The sequence below is a fragment of the Diplotaxodon limnothrissa genome, linkage group LG5 (assembly GCF_057381915.1).
Source record: "Diplotaxodon limnothrissa isolate DT_005_m linkage group LG5, D_limnothrissa_male_GT1.1, whole genome shotgun sequence".
NCBI classification, from domain to species: domain Eukaryota; kingdom Metazoa; phylum Chordata; class Actinopteri; order Cichliformes; family Cichlidae; genus Diplotaxodon; species Diplotaxodon limnothrissa.
The window spans coordinates 12,594,352-12,616,374 of record NC_140600.1 but is presented as its reverse complement, the minus strand read 5'-3'; the positions used below and the strand labels follow the sequence as shown (position 1 = coordinate 12,616,374).

General features: G+C 44.2%; 1 protein-coding gene and 13 non-coding genes across 14 annotated transcripts in view; all 14 read right to left on the bottom strand.

Moving 5' to 3' along the window:
* Positions 1–20,770, bottom strand: part of eogt (EGF domain-specific O-linked N-acetylglucosamine (GlcNAc) transferase) — a 43,770-nt gene extending 23,000 nt beyond the window's left edge. The window contains exons 1-5 of the mRNA XM_085353876.1: positions 20,567–20,770; positions 19,785–19,885; positions 19,490–19,598; positions 19,161–19,255; positions 18,967–19,071 (exon numbers count right to left, since the gene is read on the bottom strand). Of these exons, the coding sequence (XP_085210002.1) occupies positions 18,967–19,071; positions 19,161–19,255; positions 19,490–19,598; positions 19,785–19,885; positions 20,567–20,770 (614 nt within the window). The remainder of the gene's footprint in view (positions 1–18,966; positions 19,072–19,160; positions 19,256–19,489; positions 19,599–19,784; positions 19,886–20,566) is intronic.
* Positions 1,436–1,508, bottom strand: trnar-acg (transfer RNA arginine (anticodon ACG)). Its single transcript has one exon. It is a non-coding gene; the product is annotated as a tRNA-Arg (tRNA).
* trnar-acg (transfer RNA arginine (anticodon ACG)) lies at positions 1,618–1,690 on the bottom strand. The gene has a single exon. It is a non-coding gene; the product is annotated as a tRNA-Arg (tRNA).
* trnar-acg (transfer RNA arginine (anticodon ACG)) lies at positions 1,800–1,872 on the bottom strand. The gene has a single exon. It is a non-coding gene; the product is annotated as a tRNA-Arg (tRNA).
* trnar-acg (transfer RNA arginine (anticodon ACG)) lies at positions 3,642–3,714 on the bottom strand. Its single transcript has one exon. It is a non-coding gene; the product is annotated as a tRNA-Arg (tRNA).
* trnar-acg (transfer RNA arginine (anticodon ACG)) lies at positions 3,824–3,896 on the bottom strand. The gene has a single exon. It is a non-coding gene; the product is annotated as a tRNA-Arg (tRNA).
* trnar-acg (transfer RNA arginine (anticodon ACG)) lies at positions 5,657–5,729 on the bottom strand. The gene has a single exon. It is a non-coding gene; the product is annotated as a tRNA-Arg (tRNA).
* trnar-acg (transfer RNA arginine (anticodon ACG)) lies at positions 5,839–5,911 on the bottom strand. The gene has a single exon. It is a non-coding gene; the product is annotated as a tRNA-Arg (tRNA).
* On the bottom strand, positions 9,684–9,756 carry trnac-aca (transfer RNA cysteine (anticodon ACA)). Its single transcript has one exon. It is a non-coding gene; the product is annotated as a tRNA-Cys (tRNA).
* trnar-acg (transfer RNA arginine (anticodon ACG)) lies at positions 9,867–9,939 on the bottom strand. The gene has a single exon. It is a non-coding gene; the product is annotated as a tRNA-Arg (tRNA).
* On the bottom strand, positions 11,709–11,781 carry trnar-acg (transfer RNA arginine (anticodon ACG)). Its single transcript has one exon. It is a non-coding gene; the product is annotated as a tRNA-Arg (tRNA).
* trnar-acg (transfer RNA arginine (anticodon ACG)) lies at positions 11,891–11,963 on the bottom strand. Its single transcript has one exon. It is a non-coding gene; the product is annotated as a tRNA-Arg (tRNA).
* trnar-acg (transfer RNA arginine (anticodon ACG)) lies at positions 13,733–13,805 on the bottom strand. The gene has a single exon. It is a non-coding gene; the product is annotated as a tRNA-Arg (tRNA).
* Positions 13,915–13,987, bottom strand: trnar-acg (transfer RNA arginine (anticodon ACG)). Its single transcript has one exon. It is a non-coding gene; the product is annotated as a tRNA-Arg (tRNA).
* Positions 20,771–22,023: the final 1,253 nt, after the last annotated feature.

Here is a 22,023-nt window from a genome sequence, read left to right as displayed (position 1 = left end):
GCAACTCTCCGGGTTTTATAGGTAGAAAAGCCAAATGGCTGGTCTCTGGGAGTTTAAGTTAAGGCCTCCAACCTACTAAAATCTTCCCAAAGCCACAGAATCAGATGCTAAACGAACTGGTGAGAAACATTGATTTACCTACCATGTTTTAAAACCAAAAGAGGAGCTGGGCCCAAAAAGACTTGCAACTCTTCTAGATGACAAAAAGCTTCAAAGGTGATTGAATTCACTGAGAAGTGAATTCAGTCATACTTTTCATGCTGTCTAACACTGCATAAATAGCCTAAGACCAGGGAGTAGAGGCAGGCTCATCTACTTACTGTGCACAAGACACATTGGCATGCGACAGAGCGGGTCCTCCAAGGCCAGTTAAAGAGACAAACACCAAGGATGTGGACAAGTGAGCAAAGATTTTGTCTGGAAGCTACAGCAAGTCTCTGTTGTTTGCCTAAGTTGTATAAACAGGAGGTAATTTAAAGACCCATTGTCTGCACAATCAACTGTGCTACATACAATATCGAAAGGCTTTTGGCTTCGGTCCTCAAGCCGTCGGTAGGCAGCTGGAAACGCCATCCTCAGAACGCTATGGATTTCATGAAGAAGGTCAGCCATATCGTTATGTAGGCAGAGGACACTACGGTCACTTACAATGGTAGAACTCTCTTCCGTTGTCTTACAGCTACCGAAGAAGTGGTGCTAGTTCACAAGAGCTTACAGGATGACCCCACCCTCACCAACAGGACCACCCTCAACACCAACAAAGTGTGAGTGTGTGGGTGCACCATGAATTCCCCAGTTTAACCCATTGTGGCTAACTCTTATAAGCAGGAAGTGGGAAACAAAGACTGCTAAGTCATCCTGTCCTCGAACACCACTGGTTCAAATATGTGGATGACGCCTGGGTGAAAGTCAAATTTCGGGATGTAAAACCAATCACAGATGACATTAAGGTGGTGCAAAAACACATCAGGTTCACCAGGAAGGATATGAAAAATGACACGCTAGCTTTCTTAGACTGGGAAATTGCCATCAGTAATAGGGGACATTTGAAAGTCATTGCGTAGTGTAAGCCAACGCATACAGTACTTACAGTACTTAAGGTTTGACTCTCATCATCCACAACCTAGCACGACCTAGATGTCATCAGGACGCTATAAGACAGAGGGAACACCATGAGATTGGCTGCTGTGAGTAAATGTGATCATTCTAGCTGGATATTTGTTAAACCTTGGAAGGTACCCAAAGAACGCTACGGGGGAACTGAGCGAGACGAAGGACAAGCTCTGGCTGAAGGAAAACCTTTGGTGATCCCTTATGGTTTTAGGAGTATCAGAGGAGCTCAGATGCACTGTCTGAAAACGCTGTGCCTCGGTGGTTTTCACCCTCCGAAACTGACAGCATTGCTCCCAATATGCACAAAAGCAAGCAGACACTTCGAGCCAGCCAGGAGTCGAACCTAGAATCTTCTGATCCGTAGTCAGATGCGTTATCCATTGCGCCACTGGCCCCCCGCCAAGAAAAATCAAAAGGTCAGGTGAGGTCAAAGTTTGTTCTCTGACCAAATTTGTACAATATTTAAGAGCGTATCCATTCCAACACGAAAAAATGCACGCACTGCGAACCAGCCAGGAGTCGAACCTAGAATCTTCTGATCCGTAGTCAGATGCGTTATCCATTGCGCCACTGGCCCCCCGCCAAGAAAATCAAGAGGTCAGGTGAGGTCAAAGTTTGTTCTCTGACCAAATTTGTACAATATTTAAGAGCGTATCCATTCCAACACGAAAAAAAAGCACGCACTGCGAACCAGCCAGGAGTCGAACCTAGAATCTTCTGATCCGTAGTCAGACGCGTTATCCATTGCGCCACTGGCCCACCTACAACGATCCCTGAAAGGGCAGGTCAGGTCAGGTCACACTTCGATCGCCTGCAGAATTCAAAGATAATCCTTCAAAATATTCCAGAAAGCAAAATCTCTTGATGCAGGCTCAAAACATCCAGGTAAGAAAAATCCCACAATGTTGATTCTGTTTATACTGTTTCTAGTTTCCAGGTGAGCACAATCAACTTTGTCGGATTTCCTTACGCGGTTGGTTGAACATCCATCCAGACATTTTGCCTCCCTTTGGCAAGGACTGCCTGAAGCTGCTACGTGAGTATAAGCAGGTGGCATGTAAGATGGCAGACTACAGGAACCGCTTGAGATTTAGCCTCAGACCTAAACAGGCTGGGATTACTCCTAAAAGTCTGCAAATGACATCATCTGTTTAAGGCCTCCAAGCTACTAAAATCTTCCCAAAGCCACAGAATCAGATGCTAAACGAACTGGTGAGAAACATTGATTTACCTACCATGTTTTAAAACCAAAAGAGGAGCTGGGCCCAAAAAGACTTGCAACTCTTCTAGATGACAAAAAGCTTCAAAGGTGATTGAATTCACTGAGAAGTGAATTCAGTCATACTTTTCATGCTGTCTAACACTGCATAAATAGCCTAAGACCAGGGAGTAGAGGCAGGCTCATCTACTTACTGTGCACAAGACACATTGGCATGCGACAGAGCGGGTCCTCCAAGGCCAGTTAAAGAGACAAACACCAAGGATGTGGACAAGTGAGCAAAGATTTTGTCTGGAAGCTACAGCAAGTCTCTGTTGTTTGCCTAAGTTGTATAAACAGGAGGTAATTTAAAGACCCATTGTCTGCACGATCAACTGTGCTACATACAATATCGAAAGGCTTTTGGCTTCGGTCCTCAAGCCGTCGGTAGGCAGCTGGAAACGCCATCCTCAGAACGCTATGGATTTCATGAAGAAGGTCAGCCATATCGTTATGTAGGCAGAGGACACTACGGTCACTTACAATGGTAGAACTCTCTTCCGTTGTCTTACAGCTACCGAAGAAGTGGTGCTAGTTCACAAGAGCTTACAGGATGACCCCACCCTCACCAACAGGACCACCCTCAACACCAACAAAGTGTGAGTGTGTGGGTGCACCATGAATTCCCCAGTTTAACCCATTGTGGCTAACTCTTATAAGCAGGAAGTGGGAAACAAAGACTGCTAAGTCATCCTGTCCTCGAACACCACTGGTTCAAATATGTGGATGACGCCTGGGTGAAAGTCAAATTTCGGGATGTAAAACCAATCACAGATGACATTAAGGTGGTGCAAAAACACATCAGGTTCACCAGGAAGGATATGAAAAATGACACGCTAGCTTTCTTAGACTGGGAAATTGCCATCAGTAATAGGGGACATTTGAAAGTCATTGCGTAGTGTAAGCCAACGCATACAGTACTTACAGTACTTAAGGTTTGACTCTCATCATCCACAACCTAGCACGACCTAGATGTCATCAGGACGCTATAAGACAGAGGGAACACCATGAGATTGGCTGCTGTGAGTAAATGTGATCATTCTAGCTGGATATTTGTTAAACCTTGGAAGGTACCCAAAGAACGCTACGGGGGAACTGAGCGAGACGAAGGACAAGCTCTGGCTGAAGGAAAACCTTTGGTGATCCCTTATGGTTTTAGGAGTATCAGAGGAGCTCAGATGCACTGTCTGAAAACGCTGTGCCTCGGTGGTTTTCACCCTCCGAAACTGACAGCATTACTCCCAATATGCACAAAAGCAAGCAGACACTTCGAGCCAGCCAGGAGTCGAACCTAGAATCTTCTGATCCGTAGTCAGATGCGTTATCCATTGCGCCACTGGCCCCCCGCCAAGAAAATCAAAAGGTCAGGTGAGGTCAAAGTTTGTTCTTTGACCAAATTTGTACAATATTTAAGAGCGTATCCATTCCAACACGAAAAAAAAGCACGCACTGCGAACCAGCCAGGAGTCGAACCTAGAATCTTCTGATCCGTAGTCAGACGCGTTATCCATTGCGCCACTGGCCCACCTACAACGATCCCTGAAAGGGCAGGTCAGGTCAGGTCACACTTCGATCGCCTGCAGAATTCAAAGATAATCCTTCAAAATATTCCAGAAAGCAAAATCTCTTGATGCAGGCTCAAAACATCCAGGTAAGAAAAATCCCACAATGTTGATTCTGTTTATACTGTTTCTAGTTTCCAGGTGAGCACAATCAACTTTGTCGGATTTCCTTACGCGGTTGGTTGAACATCCATCCAGACATTTTGCCTCCCTTTGGCAAGGACTGCCTGAAGCTGCTACGTGAGTATAAGCAGGTGGCATGTAAGATGGCAGACTACAGGAACCGCTTGAGATTTAGCCTCAGACCTAAACAGGCTGGGATTACTCCTAAAAGTCTGCAAATGACATCATCTGTTTAAGGCCTCCAAGCTACTAAAATCTTCCCAAAGCCACAGAATCAGATGCTAAACGAACTGGTGAGAAACATTGATTTACCTACCATGTTTTAAAACCAAAAGAGGAGCTGGGCCCAAAAAGACTTGCAACTCTTCTAGATGACAAAAAGCTTCAAAGGTGATTGAATTCACTGAGAAGTGAATTCAGTCATACTTTTCATGCTGTCTAACACTGCATAAATAGCCTAAGACCAGGGAGTAGAGGCAGGCTCATCTACTTACTGTGCACAAGACACATTGGCATGCGACAGAGCGGGTCCTCCAAGGCCAGTTAAAGAGACAAACACCAAGGATGTGGACAAGTGAGCAAAGATTTTGTCTGGAAGCTACAGCAAGTCTCTGTTGTTTGCCTAAGTTGTATAAACAGGAGGTAATTTAAAGACCCATTGTCTGCACGATCAACTGTGCTACATACAATATCGAAAGGCTTTTGGCTTCGGTCCTCAAGCCGTCGGTAGGCAGCTGGAAACGCCATCCTCAGAACGCTATGGATTTCATGAAGAAGGTCAGCCATATCGTTATGTAGGCAGAGGACACTACGGTCACTTACAATGGTAGAACTCTCTTCCGTTGTCTTACAGCTACCGAAGAAGTGGTGCTAGTTCACAAGAGCTTACAGGATGACCCCACCCTCACCAACAGGACCACCCTCAACACCAACAAAGTGTGAGTGTGTGGGTGCACCATGAATTCCCCAGTTTAACCCATTGTGGCTAACTCTTATAAGCAGGAAGTGGGAAACAAAGACTGCTAAGTCATCCTGTCCTCGAACACCACTGGTTCAAATATGTGGATGACGCCTGGGTGAAAGTCAAATTTCGGGATGTAAAACCAATCACAGATGACATTAAGGTGGTGCAAAAACACATCAGGTTCACCAGGAAGGATATGAAAAATGACACGCTAGCTTTCTTAGACTGGGAAATTGCCATCAGTAATAGGGGACATTTGAAAGTCATTGCGTAGTGTAAGCCAACGCATACAGTACTTAAGGTTTGACTCTCATCATCCACAACCTAGCACGACCTAGATGTCATCAGGACGCTATAAGACAGAGGGAACACCATGAGATTGGCTGCTGTGAGTAAATGTGATCATTCTAGCTGGATATTTGTTAAACCTTGGAAGGTACCCAAAGAACGCTACGGGGGAACTGAGCGAGACGAAGGACAAGCTCTGGCTGAAGGAAAACCTTTGGTGATCCCTTATGGTTTTAGGAGTATCAGAGGAGCTCAGATGCACTGTCTGAAAACGCTGTGCCTCGGTGGTTTTCACCCTCCGAAACTGACAGCATTACTCCCAATATGCACAAAAGCAAGCAGACACTTCGAGCCAGCCAGGAGTCGAACCTAGAATCTTCTGATCCGTAGTCAGATGCGTTATCCATTGCGCCACTGGCCCCCCGCCAAGAAAATCAAGAGGTCAGGTGAGGTCAAAGTTTGTTCTCTGACCAAATTTGTACAATATTTAAGAGCGTATCCATTCCAACACGAAAAAAAAGCACGCACTGCGAACCAGCCAGGAGTCGAACCTAGAATCTTCTGATCCGTAGTCAGACGCGTTATCCATTGCGCCACTGGCCCACCTACAACGATCCCTGAAAGGGCAGGTCAGGTCAGGTCACACTTCGATCGCCTGCAGAATTCAAAGATAATCCTTCAAAATATTCCAGAAAGCAAAATCTCTTGATGCAGGCTCAAAACATCCAGGTAAGAAAAATCCCACAATGTTGATTCTGTTTATACTGTTTCCAGTTTCCAGGTGAGCACAATCAACCTTGTCGGATTTCCTTACGCGGTTGGTTGAACATCCATCCAGACATTTTGCCTCCCTTTGGCAAGGACTGCCTGAAGCTGCTACGTGAGTATAAGCAGGTGGCATGTAAGATGGCAGACTACAGGAACCGCTTGAGATTTAGCCTCAGACCTAAACAGGCTGGGATTACTCCTAAAAGTCTGCAAATGACATCATCTGTTTAACACCTGCAAAGCCAGGCTTCTACCTTTCTACCTATAAAACCCGAGAGCAGCCAAATGGCTGGTAGGCTTTTAGTTAAGCTTTAGCTTCAGCCAAGTGGAAGCTAAATTGGCTAGTCATTCATATGTATATTAGGTCGTTACCTGGGAATTCTGGAGGGAGGGGAGTGGGGGTGTGTGATTGAGGGCTTGGGGGAGCTGCTAAAAGCTGTGCACTTCCTTTTGTGTTTCATCTTGATGCATTCTCAATCATCCAGGGAAATAAATCTCCAAAAGTCACCAACTTGGAGTGTTTCAGTTTGCCATCTTAGGGAGAAATCAACACACATGGGTGTATGTCCTTTGTTGCGGAGATTTATTGATAAAAACAGTACAAAAAACCAACCATTTGTACACATATTTACAGGCTTTGTGCCTTCAGAACTGCTTTAATTTTCAGCAAGATGATGGAAAGATTCCTTAGACTTTGACATGATAGCATTACACAGTTGCAGTAGATTTGTCAGCGAATATCCATGATGCACATTTCCCATCTAAGGTGCTCTACTGGATTGAGATCTGGTGACTGTGGAGTCCATTTGAGTACTGTGAACAAGGAATGGGAATGGATAAGAATTTAGTAATTCTGATTCTATTATTGATATCACTTACTGATTCGATTCCTCATTGATTCACTTTGACAATGACCACCATTGCTAAGCTGCATACGAAAGACATTACATTGATACAATGTTGTTGCATGTTTGTTGTGATCAGTGTTCGGATCTCTACTCAGAAAAAGTAATTATTACACACATTACACTGAATGCTTTCCCTAAAAGTAATGCAGTATGTTAATTACACCAAGAAAAATTAATTCCTCCACTTTACCATCGCGGTGTTGTGCAATAAAAATAAAAGTTATGTCCATATCCACACCATATACTGCAATGCCATTTCCCTCCTCTGGCACACAACCTGAAATCGGATGGATAAACAAGCAGACTAGCAAATTCAAAAAATTGGATGCTGGGTACCGGTTTTCTACCAGAACCAGTTCACGATTTTTCTATGGTGCCAGTTAATATTACTTTTTATTTTTCGCATGTATCTTTTGACAGTCTAGTCTGGCCATGCATCTTGCGGGGGGTTACCAGGGTTCCATCTCTAAATGACTGCTGGTCAGCAAACCTGGGAAACCCACAGATAATTGGAACTATGGCACGAAACCGCTTCCAAGACATCATGCAACACCTACGCTTTGATGACAAGTCCACCCGCAGTGATCGAGCAAAGTTCGCTGCAATTTCCAGTGTGTGGGGATCATTTGTCACCAACTGCATCACGTGCTACAACCCTGGTCTACATATCACCGTTGATGAACAGCTTTTCCCATCAAAGACTCGGTGCTGTTTCCTGCAGTATATTGCAAGTAAACCTGACAAGTTTGGGACACAAACACACAAATGCAAGAACAATCATGCCACTGTGCGATGTGTTCACTGCAACAGATACACATGTGGTAAATGCAGACTACAGATACCATGGCAGTGCCAGGATTGTGAGTGATTGCTGAAAATGTTGAAATGTACTCACTCACTTTTTATTATTATTTGTAAATATGTGTACAAATGGTTGGTTTTTTGTACTGTTTTTATCAATAAATCTCCGCAACAAAGGACATACACCCATGTGTGTTGATTTCTCCCTAAGATGGCAAACTGAAACACTCCAAGTTGGTGACTTTTGGAGATTTATTTCCCTGGATGATTGAGAATGCATCAAGATGAAACACAAAAGGAAGTGCACAGCTTTTAGCAGCTCCCCCACGCCCTCAATCACACACCCCCACTCCCCTCCCTCCAGAATTCCCAGGTAACAACCTAATATACATATGAATGACTAGCCAATTTAGCTTCCACTTGGCTGAAGCTAAAGCTTAGCTAAAAGCCTACCAGCCATTTGGCAACTCTCCGGGTTTTATAGGTAGAAAAGCCAAATGGCTGGTCTCTGGGAGTTTAAGTTAAGGCCTCCAACCTACTAAAATCTTCCCAAAGCCACAGAATCAGATGCTAAACGAACTGGTGAGAAACATTGATTTACCTACCATGTTTTAAAACCAAAAGAGGAGCTGGGCCCAAAAAGACTTGCAACTCTTCTAGATGACAAAAAGCTTCAAAGGTGATTGAATTCACTGAGAAGTGAATTCAGTCATACTTTTCATGCTGTCTAACACTGCATAAATAGCCTAAGACCAGGGAGTAGAGGCAGGCTCATCTACTTACTGTGCACAAGACACATTGGCATGCGACAGAGCGGGTCCTCCAAGGCCAGTTAAAGAGACAAACACCAAGGATGTGGACAAGTGAGCAAAGATTTTGTCTGGAAGCTACAGCAAGTCTCTGTTGTTTGCCTAAGTTGTATAAACAGGAGGTAATTTAAAGACCCATTGTCTGCACAATCAACTGTGCTACATACAATATCGAAAGGCTTTTGGCTTCGGTCCTCAAGCCGTCGGTAGGCAGCTGGAAACGCCATCCTCAGAACGCTATGGATTTCATGAAGAAGGTCAGCCATATCGTTATGTAGGCAGAGGACACTACGGTCACTTACAATGGTAGAACTCTCTTCCGTTGTCTTACAGCTACCGAAGAAGTGGTGCTAGTTCACAAGAGCTTACAGGATGACCCCACCCTCACCAACAGGACCACCCTCAACACCAACAAAGTGTGAGTGTGTGGGTGCACCATGAATTCCCCAGTTTAACCCATTGTGGCTAACTCTTATAAGCAGGAAGTGGGAAACAAAGACTGCTAAGTCATCCTGTCCTCGAACACCACTGGTTCAAATATGTGGATGACGCCTGGGTGAAAGTCAAATTTCGGGATGTAAAACCAATCACAGATGACATTAAGGTGGTGCAAAAACACATCAGGTTCACCAGGAAGGATATGAAAAATGACACGCTAGCTTTCTTAGACTGGGAAATTGCCATCAGTAATAGGGGACATTTGAAAGTCATTGCGTAGTGTAAGCCAACGCATACAGTACTTACAGTACTTAAGGTTTGACTCTCATCATCCACAACCTAGCACGACCTAGATGTCATCAGGACGCTATAAGACAGAGGGAACACCATGAGATTGGCTGCTGTGAGTAAATGTGATCATTCTAGCTGGATATTTGTTAAACCTTGGAAGGTACCCAAAGAACGCTACGGGGGAACTGAGCGAGACGAAGGACAAGCTCTGGCTGAAGGAAAACCTTTGGTGATCCCTTATGGTTTTAGGAGTATCAGAGGAGCTCAGATGCACTGTCTGAAAACGCTGTGCCTCGGTGGTTTTCACCCTCCGAAACTGACAGCATTGCTCCCAATATGCACAAAAGCAAGCAGACACTTCGAGCCAGCCAGGAGTCGAACCTAGAATCTTCTGATCTGTAGTCAGATGCGTTATCCATTGCGCCACTGGCCCCCCGCCAAGAAAAATCAAAAGGTCAGGTGAGGTCAAAGTTTGTTCTCTGACCAAATTTGTACAATATTTAAGAGCGTATCCATTCCAACACGAAAAAAAAGCACGCACTGCGAACCAGCCAGGAGTCGAACCTAGAATCTTCTGATCCGTAGTCAGACGCGTTATCCATTGCGCCACTGGCCCACCTACAACGATCCCTGAAAGGGCAGGTCAGGTCAGGTCACACTTCGATCGCCTGCAGAATTCAAAGATAATCCTTCAAAATATTCCAGAAAGCAAAATCTCTTGATGCAGGCTCAAAACATCCAGGTAAGAAAAATCCCACAATGTTGATTCTGTTTATACTGTTTCTAGTTTCCAGGTGAGCACAATCAACTTTGTCGGATTTCCTTACGCGGTTGGTTGAACATCCATCCAGACATTTTGCCTCCCTTTGGCAAGGACTGCCTGAAGCTGCTACGTGAGTATAAGCAGGTGGCATGTAAGATGGCAGACTACAGGAACCGCTTGAGATTTAGCCTCAGACCTAAACAGGCTGGGATTACTCCTAAAAGTCTGCAAATGACATCATCTGTTTAAGGCCTCCAAGCTACTAAAATCTTCCCAAAGCCACAGAATCAGATGCTAAACGAACTGGTGAGAAACATTGATTTACCTACCATGTTTTAAAACCAAAAGAGGAGCTGGGCCCAAAAAGACTTGCAACTCTTCTAGATGACAAAAAGCTTCAAAGGTGATTGAATTCACTGAGAAGTGAATTCAGTCATACTTTTCATGCTGTCTAACACTGCATAAATAGCCTAAGACCAGGGAGTAGAGGCAGGCTCATCTACTTACTGTGCACAAGACACATTGGCATGCGACAGAGCGGGTCCTCCAAGGCCAGTTAAAGAGACAAACACCAAGGATGTGGACAAGTGAGCAAAGATTTTGTCTGGAAGCTACAGCAAGTCTCTGTTGTTTGCCTAAGTTGTATAAACAGGAGGTAATTTAAAGACCCATTGTCTGCACGATCAACTGTGCTACATACAATATCGAAAGGCTTTTGGCTTCGGTCCTCAAGCCGTCGGTAGGCAGCTGGAAACGCCATCCTCAGAACGCTATGGATTTCATGAAGAAGGTCAGCCATATCGTTATGTAGGCAGAGGACACTACGGTCACTTACAATGGTAGAACTCTCTTCCGTTGTCTTACAGCTACCGAAGAAGTGGTGCTAGTTCACAAGAGCTTACAGGATGACCCCACCCTCACCAACAGGACCACCCTCAACACCAACAAAGTGTGAGTGTGTGGGTGCACCATGAATTCCCCAGTTTAACCCATTGTGGCTAACTCTTATAAGCAGGAAGTGGGAAACAAAGACTGCTAAGTCATCCTGTCCTCGAACACCACTGGTTCAAATATGTGGATGACGCCTGGGTGAAAGTCAAATTTCGGGATGTAAAACCAATCACAGATGACATTAAGGTGGTGCAAAAACACATCAGGTTCACCAGGAAGGATATGAAAAATGACACGCTAGCTTTCTTAGACTGGGAAATTGCCATCAGTAATAGGGGACATTTGAAAGTCATTGCGTAGTGTAAGCCAACGCATACAGTACTTACAGTACTTAAGGTTTGACTCTCATCATCCACAACCTAGCACGACCTAGATGTCATCAGGACGCTATAAGACAGAGGGAACACCATGAGATTGGCTGCTGTGAGTAAATGTGATCATTCTAGCTGGATATTTGTTAAACCTTGGAAGGTACCCAAAGAACGCTACGGGGGAACTGAGCGAGACGAAGGACAAGCTCTGGCTGAAGGAAAACCTTTGGTGATCCCTTATGGTTTTAGGAGTATCAGAGGAGCTCAGATGCACTGTCTGAAAACGCTGTGCCTCGGTGGTTTTCACCCTCCGAAACTGACAGCATTACTCCCAATATGCACAAAAGCAAGCAGACACTTCGAGCCAGCCAGGAGTCGAACCTAGAATCTTCTGATCCGTAGTCAGATGCGTTATCCATTGCGCCACTGGCCCCCCGCCAAGAAAACCAAAAGGTCAGGTGAGGTCAAAGTTTGTTCTTTGACCAAATTTGTACAATATTTAAGAGCGTATCCATTCCAACACGAAAAAAAAGCACGCACTGCGAACCAGCCAGGAGTCGAACCTAGAATCTTCTGATCCGTAGTCAGACGCGTTATCCATTGCGCCACTGGCCCACCTACAACGATCCCTGAAAGGGCAGGTCAGGTCAGGTCACACTTCGATCGCCTGCAGAATTCAAAGATAATCCTTCAAAATATTCCAGAAAGCAAAATCTCTTGATGCAGGCTCAAAACATCCAGGTAAGAAAAATCCCACAATGTTGATTCTGTTTATACTGTTTCTAGTTTCCAGGTGAGCACAATCAACTTTGTCGGATTTCCTTACGCGGTTGGTTGAACATCCATCCAGACATTTTGCCTCCCTTTGGCAAGGACTGCCTGAAGCTGCTACGTGAGTATAAGCAGGTGGCATGTAAGATGGCAGACTACAGGAACCGCTTGAGATTTAGCCTCAGACCTAAACAGGCTGGGATTACTCCTAAAAGTCTGCAAATGACATCATCTGTTTAAGGCCTCCAAGCTACTAAAATCTTCCCAAAGCCACAGAATCAGATGCTAAACGAACTGGTGAGAAACATTGATTTACCTACCATGTTTTAAAACCAAAAGAGGAGCTGGGCCCAAAAAGACTTGCAACTCTTCTAGATGACAAAAAGCTTCAAAGGTGATTGAATTCACTGAGAAGTGAATTCAGTCATACTTTTCATGCTGTCTAACACTGCATAAATAGCCTAAGACCAGGGAGTAGAGGCAGGCTCATCTACTTACTGTGCACAAGACACATTGGCATGCGACAGAGCGGGTCCTCCAAGGCCAGTTAAAGAGACAAACACCAAGGATGTGGACAAGTGAGCAAAGATTTTGTCTGGAAGCTACAGCAAGTCTCTGTTGTTTGCCTAAGTTGTATAAACAGGAGGTAATTTAAAGACCCATTGTCTGCACGATCAACTGTGCTACATACAATATCGAAAGGCTTTTGGCTTCGGTCCTCAAGCCGTCGGTAGGCAGCTGGAAACGCCATCCTCAGAACGCTATGGATTTCATGAAGAAGGTCAGCCATATCGTTATGTAGGCAGAGGACACTACGGTCACTTACAATGGTAGAACTCTCTTCCGTTGTCTTACAGCTACCGAAGAAGTGGTGCTAGTTCACAAGAGCTTACAGGATGACCCCACCCTCACCAACAGGACCACCCTCAACACCAACAAAGTGTGAGTGTGTGGGTGCACCATGAATTCCCCAGTTTAACCCATTGTGGCTAACTCTTATAAGCAGGAAGTGGGAAACAAAGACTGCTAAGTCATCCTGTCCTCGAACACCACTGGTTCAAATATGTGGATGACGCCTGGGTGAAAGTCAAATTTCGGGATGTAAAACCAATCACAGATGACATTAAGGTGGTGCAAAAACACATCAGGTTCACCAGGAAGGATATGAAAAATGACACGCTAGCTTTCTTAGACTGGGAAATTGCCATCAGTAATAGGGGACATTTGAAAGTCATTGCGTAGTGTAAGCCAACGCATACAGTACTTACAGTACTTAAGGTTTGACTCTCATCATCCACAACCTAGCACGACCTAGATGTCATCAGGACGCTATAAGACAGAGGGAACACCATGAGATTGGCTGCTGTGAGTAAATGTGATCATTCTAGCTGGATATTTGTTAAACCTTGGAAGGTACCCAAAGAACGCTACGGGGGAACTGAGCGAGACGAAGGACAAGCTCTGGCTGAAGGAAAACCTTTGGTGATCCCTTATGGTTTTAGGAGTATCAGAGGAGCTCAGATGCACTGTCTGAAAACGCTGTGCCTCGGTGGTTTTCACCCTCCGAAACTGACAGCATTACTCCCAATATGCACAAAAGCAAGCAGACACTTCGAGCCAGCCAGGAGTCGAACCTAGAATCTTCTGATCCGTAGTCAGATGCGTTATCCATTGCGCCACTGGCCCCCCGCCAAGAAAATCAAAAGGTCAGGTGAGGTCAAAGTTTGTTCTTTGACCAAATTTGTACAATATTTAAGAGCGTATCCATTCCAACACGAAAAAAAAGCACGCACTGCGAACCAGCCAGGAGTCGAACCTAGAATCTTCTGATCCGTAGTCAGACGCGTTATCCATTGCGCCACTGGCCCACCTACAACGATCCCTGAAAGGGCAGGTCAGGTCAGGTCACACTTCGATCGCCTGCAGAATTCAAAGATAATCCTTCAAAATATTCCAGAAAGCAAAATCTCTTGATGCAGGCTCAAAACATCCAGGTAAGAAAAATCCCACAATGTTGATTCTGTTTATACTGTTTCTAGTTTCCAGGTGAGCACAATCAACTTTGTCGGATTTCCTTACGCGGTTGGTTGAACATCCATCCAGACATTTTGCCTCCCTTTGGCAAGGACTGCCTGAAGCTGCTACGTGAGTATAAGCAGGTGGCATGTAAGATGGCAGACTACAGGAACCGCTTGAGATTTAGCCTCAGACCTAAACAGGCTGGGATTACTCCTAAAAGTCTGCAAATGACATCATCTGTTTAAGGCCTCCAACCTACTAAAATCTTCCCAAAGCCACAGAATCAGATGCTAAACGAACTGGTGAGAAACATTGATTTACCTACCATGTTTTAAAACCAAAAGAGGAGCTGGGCCCAAAAAGACTTGCAACTCTTCTAGATGACAAAAAGCTTCAAAGGTGATTGAATTCACTGAGAAGTGAATTCAGTCATACTTTTCATGCTGTCTAACACTGCATAAATAGCCTAAGACCAGGGAGTAGAGGCAGGCTCATCTACTTACTGTGCACAAGACACATTGGCATGCGACAGAGCGGGTCCTCCAAGGCCAGTTAAAGAGACAAACACCAAGGATGTGGACAAGTGAGCAAAGATTTTGTCTGGAAGCTACAGCAAGTCTCTGTTGTTTGCCTAAGTTGTATAAACAGGAGGTAATTTAAAGACCCATTGTCTGCACAATCAACTGTGCTACATACAATATCGAAAGGCTTTTGGCTTCGGTCCTCAAGCCGTCGGTAGGCAGCTGGAAACGCCATCCTCAGAACGCTATGGATTTCATGAAGAAGGTCAGCCATATCGTTATGTAGGCAGAGGACACTACGGTCACTTACAATGGTAGAACTCTCTTCCGTTGTCTTACAGCTACCGAAGAAGTGGTGCTAGTTCACAAGAGCTTACAGGATGACCCCACCCTCACCAACAGGACCACCCTCAACACCAACAAAGTGTGAGTGTGTGGGTGCACCATGAATTCCCCAGTTTAACCCATTGTGGCTAACTCTTATAAGCAGGAAGTGGGAAACAAAGACTGCTAAGTCATCCTGTCCTCGAACACCACTGGTTCAAATATGTGGATGACGCCTGGGTGAAAGTCAAATTTCGGGATGTAAAACCAATCACAGATGACATTAAGGTGGTGCAAAAACACATCAGGTTCACCAGGAAGGATATGAAAAATGACACGCTAGCTTTCTTAGACTGGGAAATTGCCATCAGTAATAGGGGACATTTGAAAGTCATTGCGTAGTGTAAGCCAACGCATACAGTACTTACAGTACTTAAGGTTTGACTCTCATCATCCACAACCTAGCACGACCTAGATGTCATCAGGACGCTATAAGACAGAGGGAACACCATGAGATTGGCTGCTGTGAGTAAATGTGATCATTCTAGCTGGATATTTGTTAAACCTTGGAAGGTACCCAAAGAACGCTACGGGGGAACTGAGCGAGACGAAGGACAAGCTCTGGCTGAAGGAAAACCTTTGGTGATCCCTTATGGTTTTAGGAGTATCAGAGGAGCTCAGATGCACTGTCTGAAAACGCTGTGCCTCGGTGGTTTTCACCCTCCGAAACTGACAGCATTGCTCCCAATATGCACAAAAGCAAGCAGACACTTCGAGCCAGCCAGGAGTCGAACCTAGAATCTTCTGATCCGTTATCCATTGCGCCACTGGCCCCCTACAATGATCCCTGAAAGGGCAGGTGAGGTCAGGTGAGGTCAGGTCACACTTCGATCGCCTGCAGAATTCAAAGATAATCCTTCAAAATATTCCAGAAAGCAAAATCTCTTGATGCAGGCTCAAAACATCCAGGTAAGAAAAATCCCACAATGTTGATTCTGTTTATACTGTTTCCAGTTTCCAGGTGAGCACAATCAACTTTGTCGGATTTCCTTACGCGGTTGGTTGAACATCCATCCAGACATTTTGCCTCCCTTTGGCAAGGACTGCCTGAAGCTGCTACGTGAGTATAAGCAGGTGGCATGTAAGATGGCAGACTACAGGAACCGCTTGAGATTTAGCCTCAGACCTAAACAGGCTGGGATTACTCCTAAAAGTCTGCAAATGACATCATCTGTTTAAGGCCTCCAAGCTACTAAAATCTTCCCAAAGCCACAGAATCAGATGCTAAACGAACTGGTGAGAAACATTGATTTACCTACCATGTTTTAAAACCAAAAGAGGAGCTGGGCCCAAAAAGACTTGCAACTCTTCTAGATGACAAAAAGCTTCAAAGGTGATTGAATTCACTGAGAAGTGAATTCAGTCATACTTTTCATGCTGTCTAACACTGCATAAATAGCCTAAGACCAGGGAGTAGAGGCAGGCTCATCTACTTACTGTGCACAAGACACATTGGCATGCGACAGAGCGGGTCCTCCAAGGCCAGTTAAAGAGACAAACACCAAGGATGTGGACAAGTGAGCAAAGATTTTGTCTGGAAGCTACAGCAAGTCTCTGTTGTTTGCCTAAGTTGTATAAACAGGAGGTAATTTAAAGACCCATTGTCTGCACGATCAACTGTGCTACATACAATATCGAAAGGCTTTTGGCTTCGGTCCTCAAGCCGTCGGTAGGCAGCTGGAAACGCCATCCTCAGAACGCTATGGATTTCATGAAGAAGGTCAGCCATATCGTTATGTAGGCAGAGGACACTACGGTCACTTACAATGGTAGAACTCTCTTCCGTTGTCTTACAGCTACCGAAGAAGTGGTGCTAGTTCATAAGACCTTACAGGATGACCCCACCCTCACCAACAGGACCACCCTCAACACCAACAAAGTGTGAGTGTGTGGGTGCACCATGAATTCCCCAGTTTAACCCATTGTGGCTAACTCTTATAAGCAGGAAGTGGGAAACAAAGACTGCTAAGTCATCCTGTCCTCGAACACCACTGGTTCAGATATGTGGATGACGCCTGGGTGAAAGTCAAATTTCGGGATGTAAAACCAATCACAGATGACATTAAGGTGGTGCAAAAACACATCAGGTTCACCAGGAAGGATATGAAAAATGACACGCTAGCTTTCTTAGACTGGGAAATTGCCATCAGTAATAGGGGACATTTGAAAGTCATTGCGTAGTGTAAGCCAACGCATACAGTACTTACAGTACTTAAGGTTTGACTCTCATCATCCACAACCTAGCACGACCTAGATGTCATCAGGACGCTATAAGACAGAGGGAACACCATGAGATTGGCTGCTGTGAGTAAATGTGATCATTCTAGCTGGATATTTGTTAAACCTTGGAAGGTACCCAAAGAACGCTACGGGGGAACTGAGCGAGACGAAGGACAAGCTCTGGCTGAAGGAAAACCTTTGGTGATCCCTTATGGTTTTAGGAGTATCAGAGGAGCTCAGATGCACTGTCTGAAAACGCTGTGCCTCGGTGGTTTTCACCCTCCGAAACTGACAGCATTACTCCCAATATGCACAAAAGCAAGCAGACACTTCGAGCCAGCCAGGAGTCGAACCTAGAATTTTCTGATCCGTAGTCAGACGCGTTATCCATTGCACCACTGGCCCCCCGCCAAGAAAATCAAAAGGTCAGGTGAGGTCAAAGTTTGTTCTCTGACCAAATTTGTACAATATTTAAGAGCGTATCCATTCCACACCGGTTCTGACTTAAACGGTAGTAACTAGACCGAAAAGCAGCGCACATTTCGGTGCTTTATTTCGGTGCTTTTTTTCCCTGAGCTGTGATACACTTCTAGCCAATCATTTTACGTTTCCGAGGATAGTAGGCGGGTCCAGGTACGTACGTTCTTTTAGAGCAGAGCTACAGATTAAAAATGCCCAAGGTGAAGCGGTCAAAAGTCTGGCTGTACTTCACAGCAAAAGATGCAAACTCAGCAGCCTGCAACAAGTGCTTTAAGCTGATACTGTGATACTGTCAAAGGAGGTAACACCTCAAATCCGGTGAAACACCTGGCGACGCATAGCGGGCTTTTTTTTAAAAGCCCAGAAATGCGCCGTATTTGATAGCTTGCTGCGAGACCTCACACCGAGCGCATCTACTGCGGGTGGGTTGCCTGTTATCGGACCCGGAGTTAGCAACATCCCCAAAAACCCGAAGAATAGAGTCCTGGCCCCTAGCCCTGCCAGTGTAGCAGAAATGATGACGGATGATGATGGCAGCAGCAGCCGTTCTTCTCTGCGTGAGTAGCTTAATGTTGTTCGTGTGTAATTTACGTTGAGTAGGCTAACCACGTTATTACATTAATGCATGTAAGGTGAACTAGCAAACATCATCATAGCTACATGCGGCTGTCTTCTTGTTCGATGGCAGATACTCCCTTCACCCTGGCCAAAAAGGCTAAAATGACCAAAGAAAAAGAGGGAAACGGTTAAACATGAGAGGTTTTTGGATAAAGTTTGTGTTTTTTCCATTGTTTAAGCACTGCTTCCAGCCAAGAGTGATACCATATATGCCCCATAGCTGCAGAAAAGGCTAACATTGTTATCTTTTTACAAAAAACCAGCTGAACATGAGAGGTTTTTGGACCAATTTTGTGTTCTCCATTCTTTAAGCACCGGTTTGAGCACCGTTTGAGCACCGGCACCATTTCAAAAGTACCGATTTGGCACCGGTATCGGATAAAACCTAAACGATACCCATCCCTATTTGTGGATGTGTTTCAGTATTTGACATTGTGTTTTATATTTGTAAATCAAGGAAATCAGTGGGACAAACATCCAGCTTTCTTTTGTTAACAGTGGCTCCGGAAGATTATTAACACAAGCTCAAGATTTCAACAGAAGCCATTCATTGTAGTTTGATTGCTAAGTGTAGGATTCATGTGAATGTATCTGTCCTGCCTCACCAAGACTGCAAGGGGCTTTTGTGGTCGCCCTCTCCAACAAGTGCTTCCTTGATGAGTTTGCAGTGTCCACCAATCTCTCCTGTCTGAATGAAGTCCTCTTTGTACCTGCAGCATAAACACAGTTGACTTTCAAAGCATACTCATTGATGTTTAAAAAAATAAAAATAAAAACTGTATTTTCAAATTGCACTGACCTCTCATGACTTCTGCGTGGCTTTCGTAAGTCCAGGTAAAGATTTGTAGCCTTGCAGAATCTAATGTGACTACAACACTTTAATGAGGAGTCCCCCTTGAAATGCAAATTCATAAATATTTAGTATTCAGGTGACCAGCAAAATGTGGACCTTAAAGGCCATGAGAGTGGCCTCTTTACTAGGTTCTCTCTATACCACTGCTTTTGAACTTGAAATTATTTTAGGCTCATTGTCTGTGGACTCCTGTTGAATACTGCGTCTATTTCTACCTGTTGTTTCTTCCTGTTGACTCAAAGGCGTGTGGGAACTAAGGAAATGAGCAGACTTACTGGCCGGGTAGCCTTGCAGAGTGTTTTGAGCTCAGAGAGGCGCTCTTTGACGTAGCCGAAATCAGCCTGCTTCCAGAAAAGTTCCTGGGCGGCATCCAGTGAACGGGCCCTGACAGATTCAGACAAATCAGCAAAAGCACAACCATTACACCATCGATGACGCACACTTTGCATGAAACCACTTATACTGTGGAAAATTACATACACTGCAACTCAGTAAATCCAAAATTTCTTAATTTAAAAATCACGACAATAATTTTGGTAATTTCACTGAATATGATGTGAGGGACAGTACCATCCAGAGTCAGCTTTGGTGCACATAGGATAGCTGAAGCGTTTCTCTGGATCACAGTTCTTCTCATAACCCCAACAAAAAGACAGATCCTGGAGTGCATCCTGTTGTCAAAATACAAATTAATATAAGCAGTGTTGTGTGTGTATGTAGGAGAGAGAGGGTGTGAGAGAGAAAGAAATAAAGAAAAGTTACATTAAATCTTATCTTTCTTTTAGAAAATCCATTAGAAACAGAATGTAATATGCAATGTGAAAGACACAGCAGTGGTGATGGATTATCTGCTAATCCATTTACCTAACTAACCTAACTAAGCTGATGCAAAGTCTGTCTAGAAGCAATGGCCCCAGGCACTTAGTTGTGTAGTTATTTTGAATTAACAGAATTAACTTTATTCACTTAAGTCTTACAAAAACCACGTGGAAAGTTTGCAGTTTCACCAAAATACGATTTTAACAAGCTTTTAATTCAGCTGCTTCTATTTAGAGGAGTCTCTCTCTTGTAAAGAAGCACAGACAAAGCAAAATAAACTGTTAAGTTTCTTCTTTCTGAGTTCAGGAAAACAATATCCATTAAACCAATGCACAGAAATCCTGTATTTCAAAATTACTACTGTGTGGATCACAAGGAAATAGCTCGCATGATGCCTATACTCACAGGCAAAATAATTAATTAACCATTTTCATGTGAGTCATAAGTTAACAAGGTTACCTGTTATATTTTTTACCGTATTCTGAAAGTAAAGTAAAGAACAAACATTAACTCCAACCAAGTTCATATCTTACTTTAAAAGGGCAGAGCGGGTCCAGGCGGCATCGCTTGGCGACCCTCTTGTTGTTGTTCAGGAAATAGGGTACGTGCTCTGGTGGCAGGGAGATCGTGCTGTAGTTGAGAGTTGGTGTTGGTGGTTTGTGGTGTGGGTTTTCAGGCGTCTCAGTGATTACCACAAAGGGTGAAAAAACTATGCTCAGTGCTACCAGGAGCAGCATAGTCAGAATTACACAGACATGCGAAATAGATGCTTCCCTTCACCGCACACTGTGAAAAGGCAAGAGGCAGAGAAACAGACTCAGACTTGCAATGGGTAAAACTTAACACTGGAGTATACAAGCATGTGGGTACAAGCAAGTGCATGGGAGTGTAGCTCTGGGCAGATCTAAGCTTCACAAAAGGAAACGTTTTTTGTTTTTTTGTTTTTGTTAGTGTTAGTGACCTTTCTCCGTTAGTAAGCACAACTGAGGCTGCAGGGCCAAATGAGAAATATTCACTGGTAATAATGTGACCTAATATGCAGGTAGCCAGTGCAGTACCTGGTATTTACACAACAGCCAAATTTGCATGATCAATGCTATTTTGTCAAAAGTATGCATGTTCTTGCACAGCCTGGAGCCTTCGTCCCAATACCATTGACTGATGATTGAATAGTACAGTGTGACCTTTCTTAAAGCAGATACCACATTGTGCTGTATAACAAATGGCTCCCACACAGTTTCACATTCAAATGAAGGGAAGGAAACGAGGAAACTGCCTTATGCTGCACATTTGGTAACAATAGGTGGTGAAGGTTAACGTTATCGGTCATTAATTGCATATTCTCCTGGTGGTAACGTTGACACAGTTAGGTAAAGCTTAAATGTGTGTGACGTTAAGGCGGTGGTACTGATGTAACTGGAGACATGAAATTAAGAGCGCTACATCAAAGCACCGGCTAAGCATATATTGATCAAACTCAGTAATACCTGTGGAACACAAGTAAGCCTAAAACACGTCACCGACGAATTGTATCTATTTTTTACGATTATGGTTAGGTATATTTTAAATCTTTAAAAGGAGTAGTTTTAAAAAAGCCCTTGAGAAATCTGGCTTCATTTCCTCGAGTTTCTGACGTGCAGGAGCTCTCCGAGCGCATGAAAACTTCGTTTTTAGAGCGTTTAATTAATTCTTAAGTTTTAGCTAGCTTCCGGTCAATTAGCAAGTTAACTAAACTTTACCTCTACGTCGCGACCGTCAATAGTGACCTAACAGGCACGTGAGATGAGATTGAGGAGTTGTTGTGATTATAACGCATTACTTAAACGTTTCTTCGTCTGTGGATAAAAAAAAAGGAAAATACGAACTGAGGCTGACCGGTAACTGAAGTATACTATGCAGAGGCTAACATCTAGCCTTTAAGTTCTTGACAAAGACAAGGAGCCCCCTTAACGTTAATTTTAAGATAGACTAAAGAGGCAGTACAAGAAAA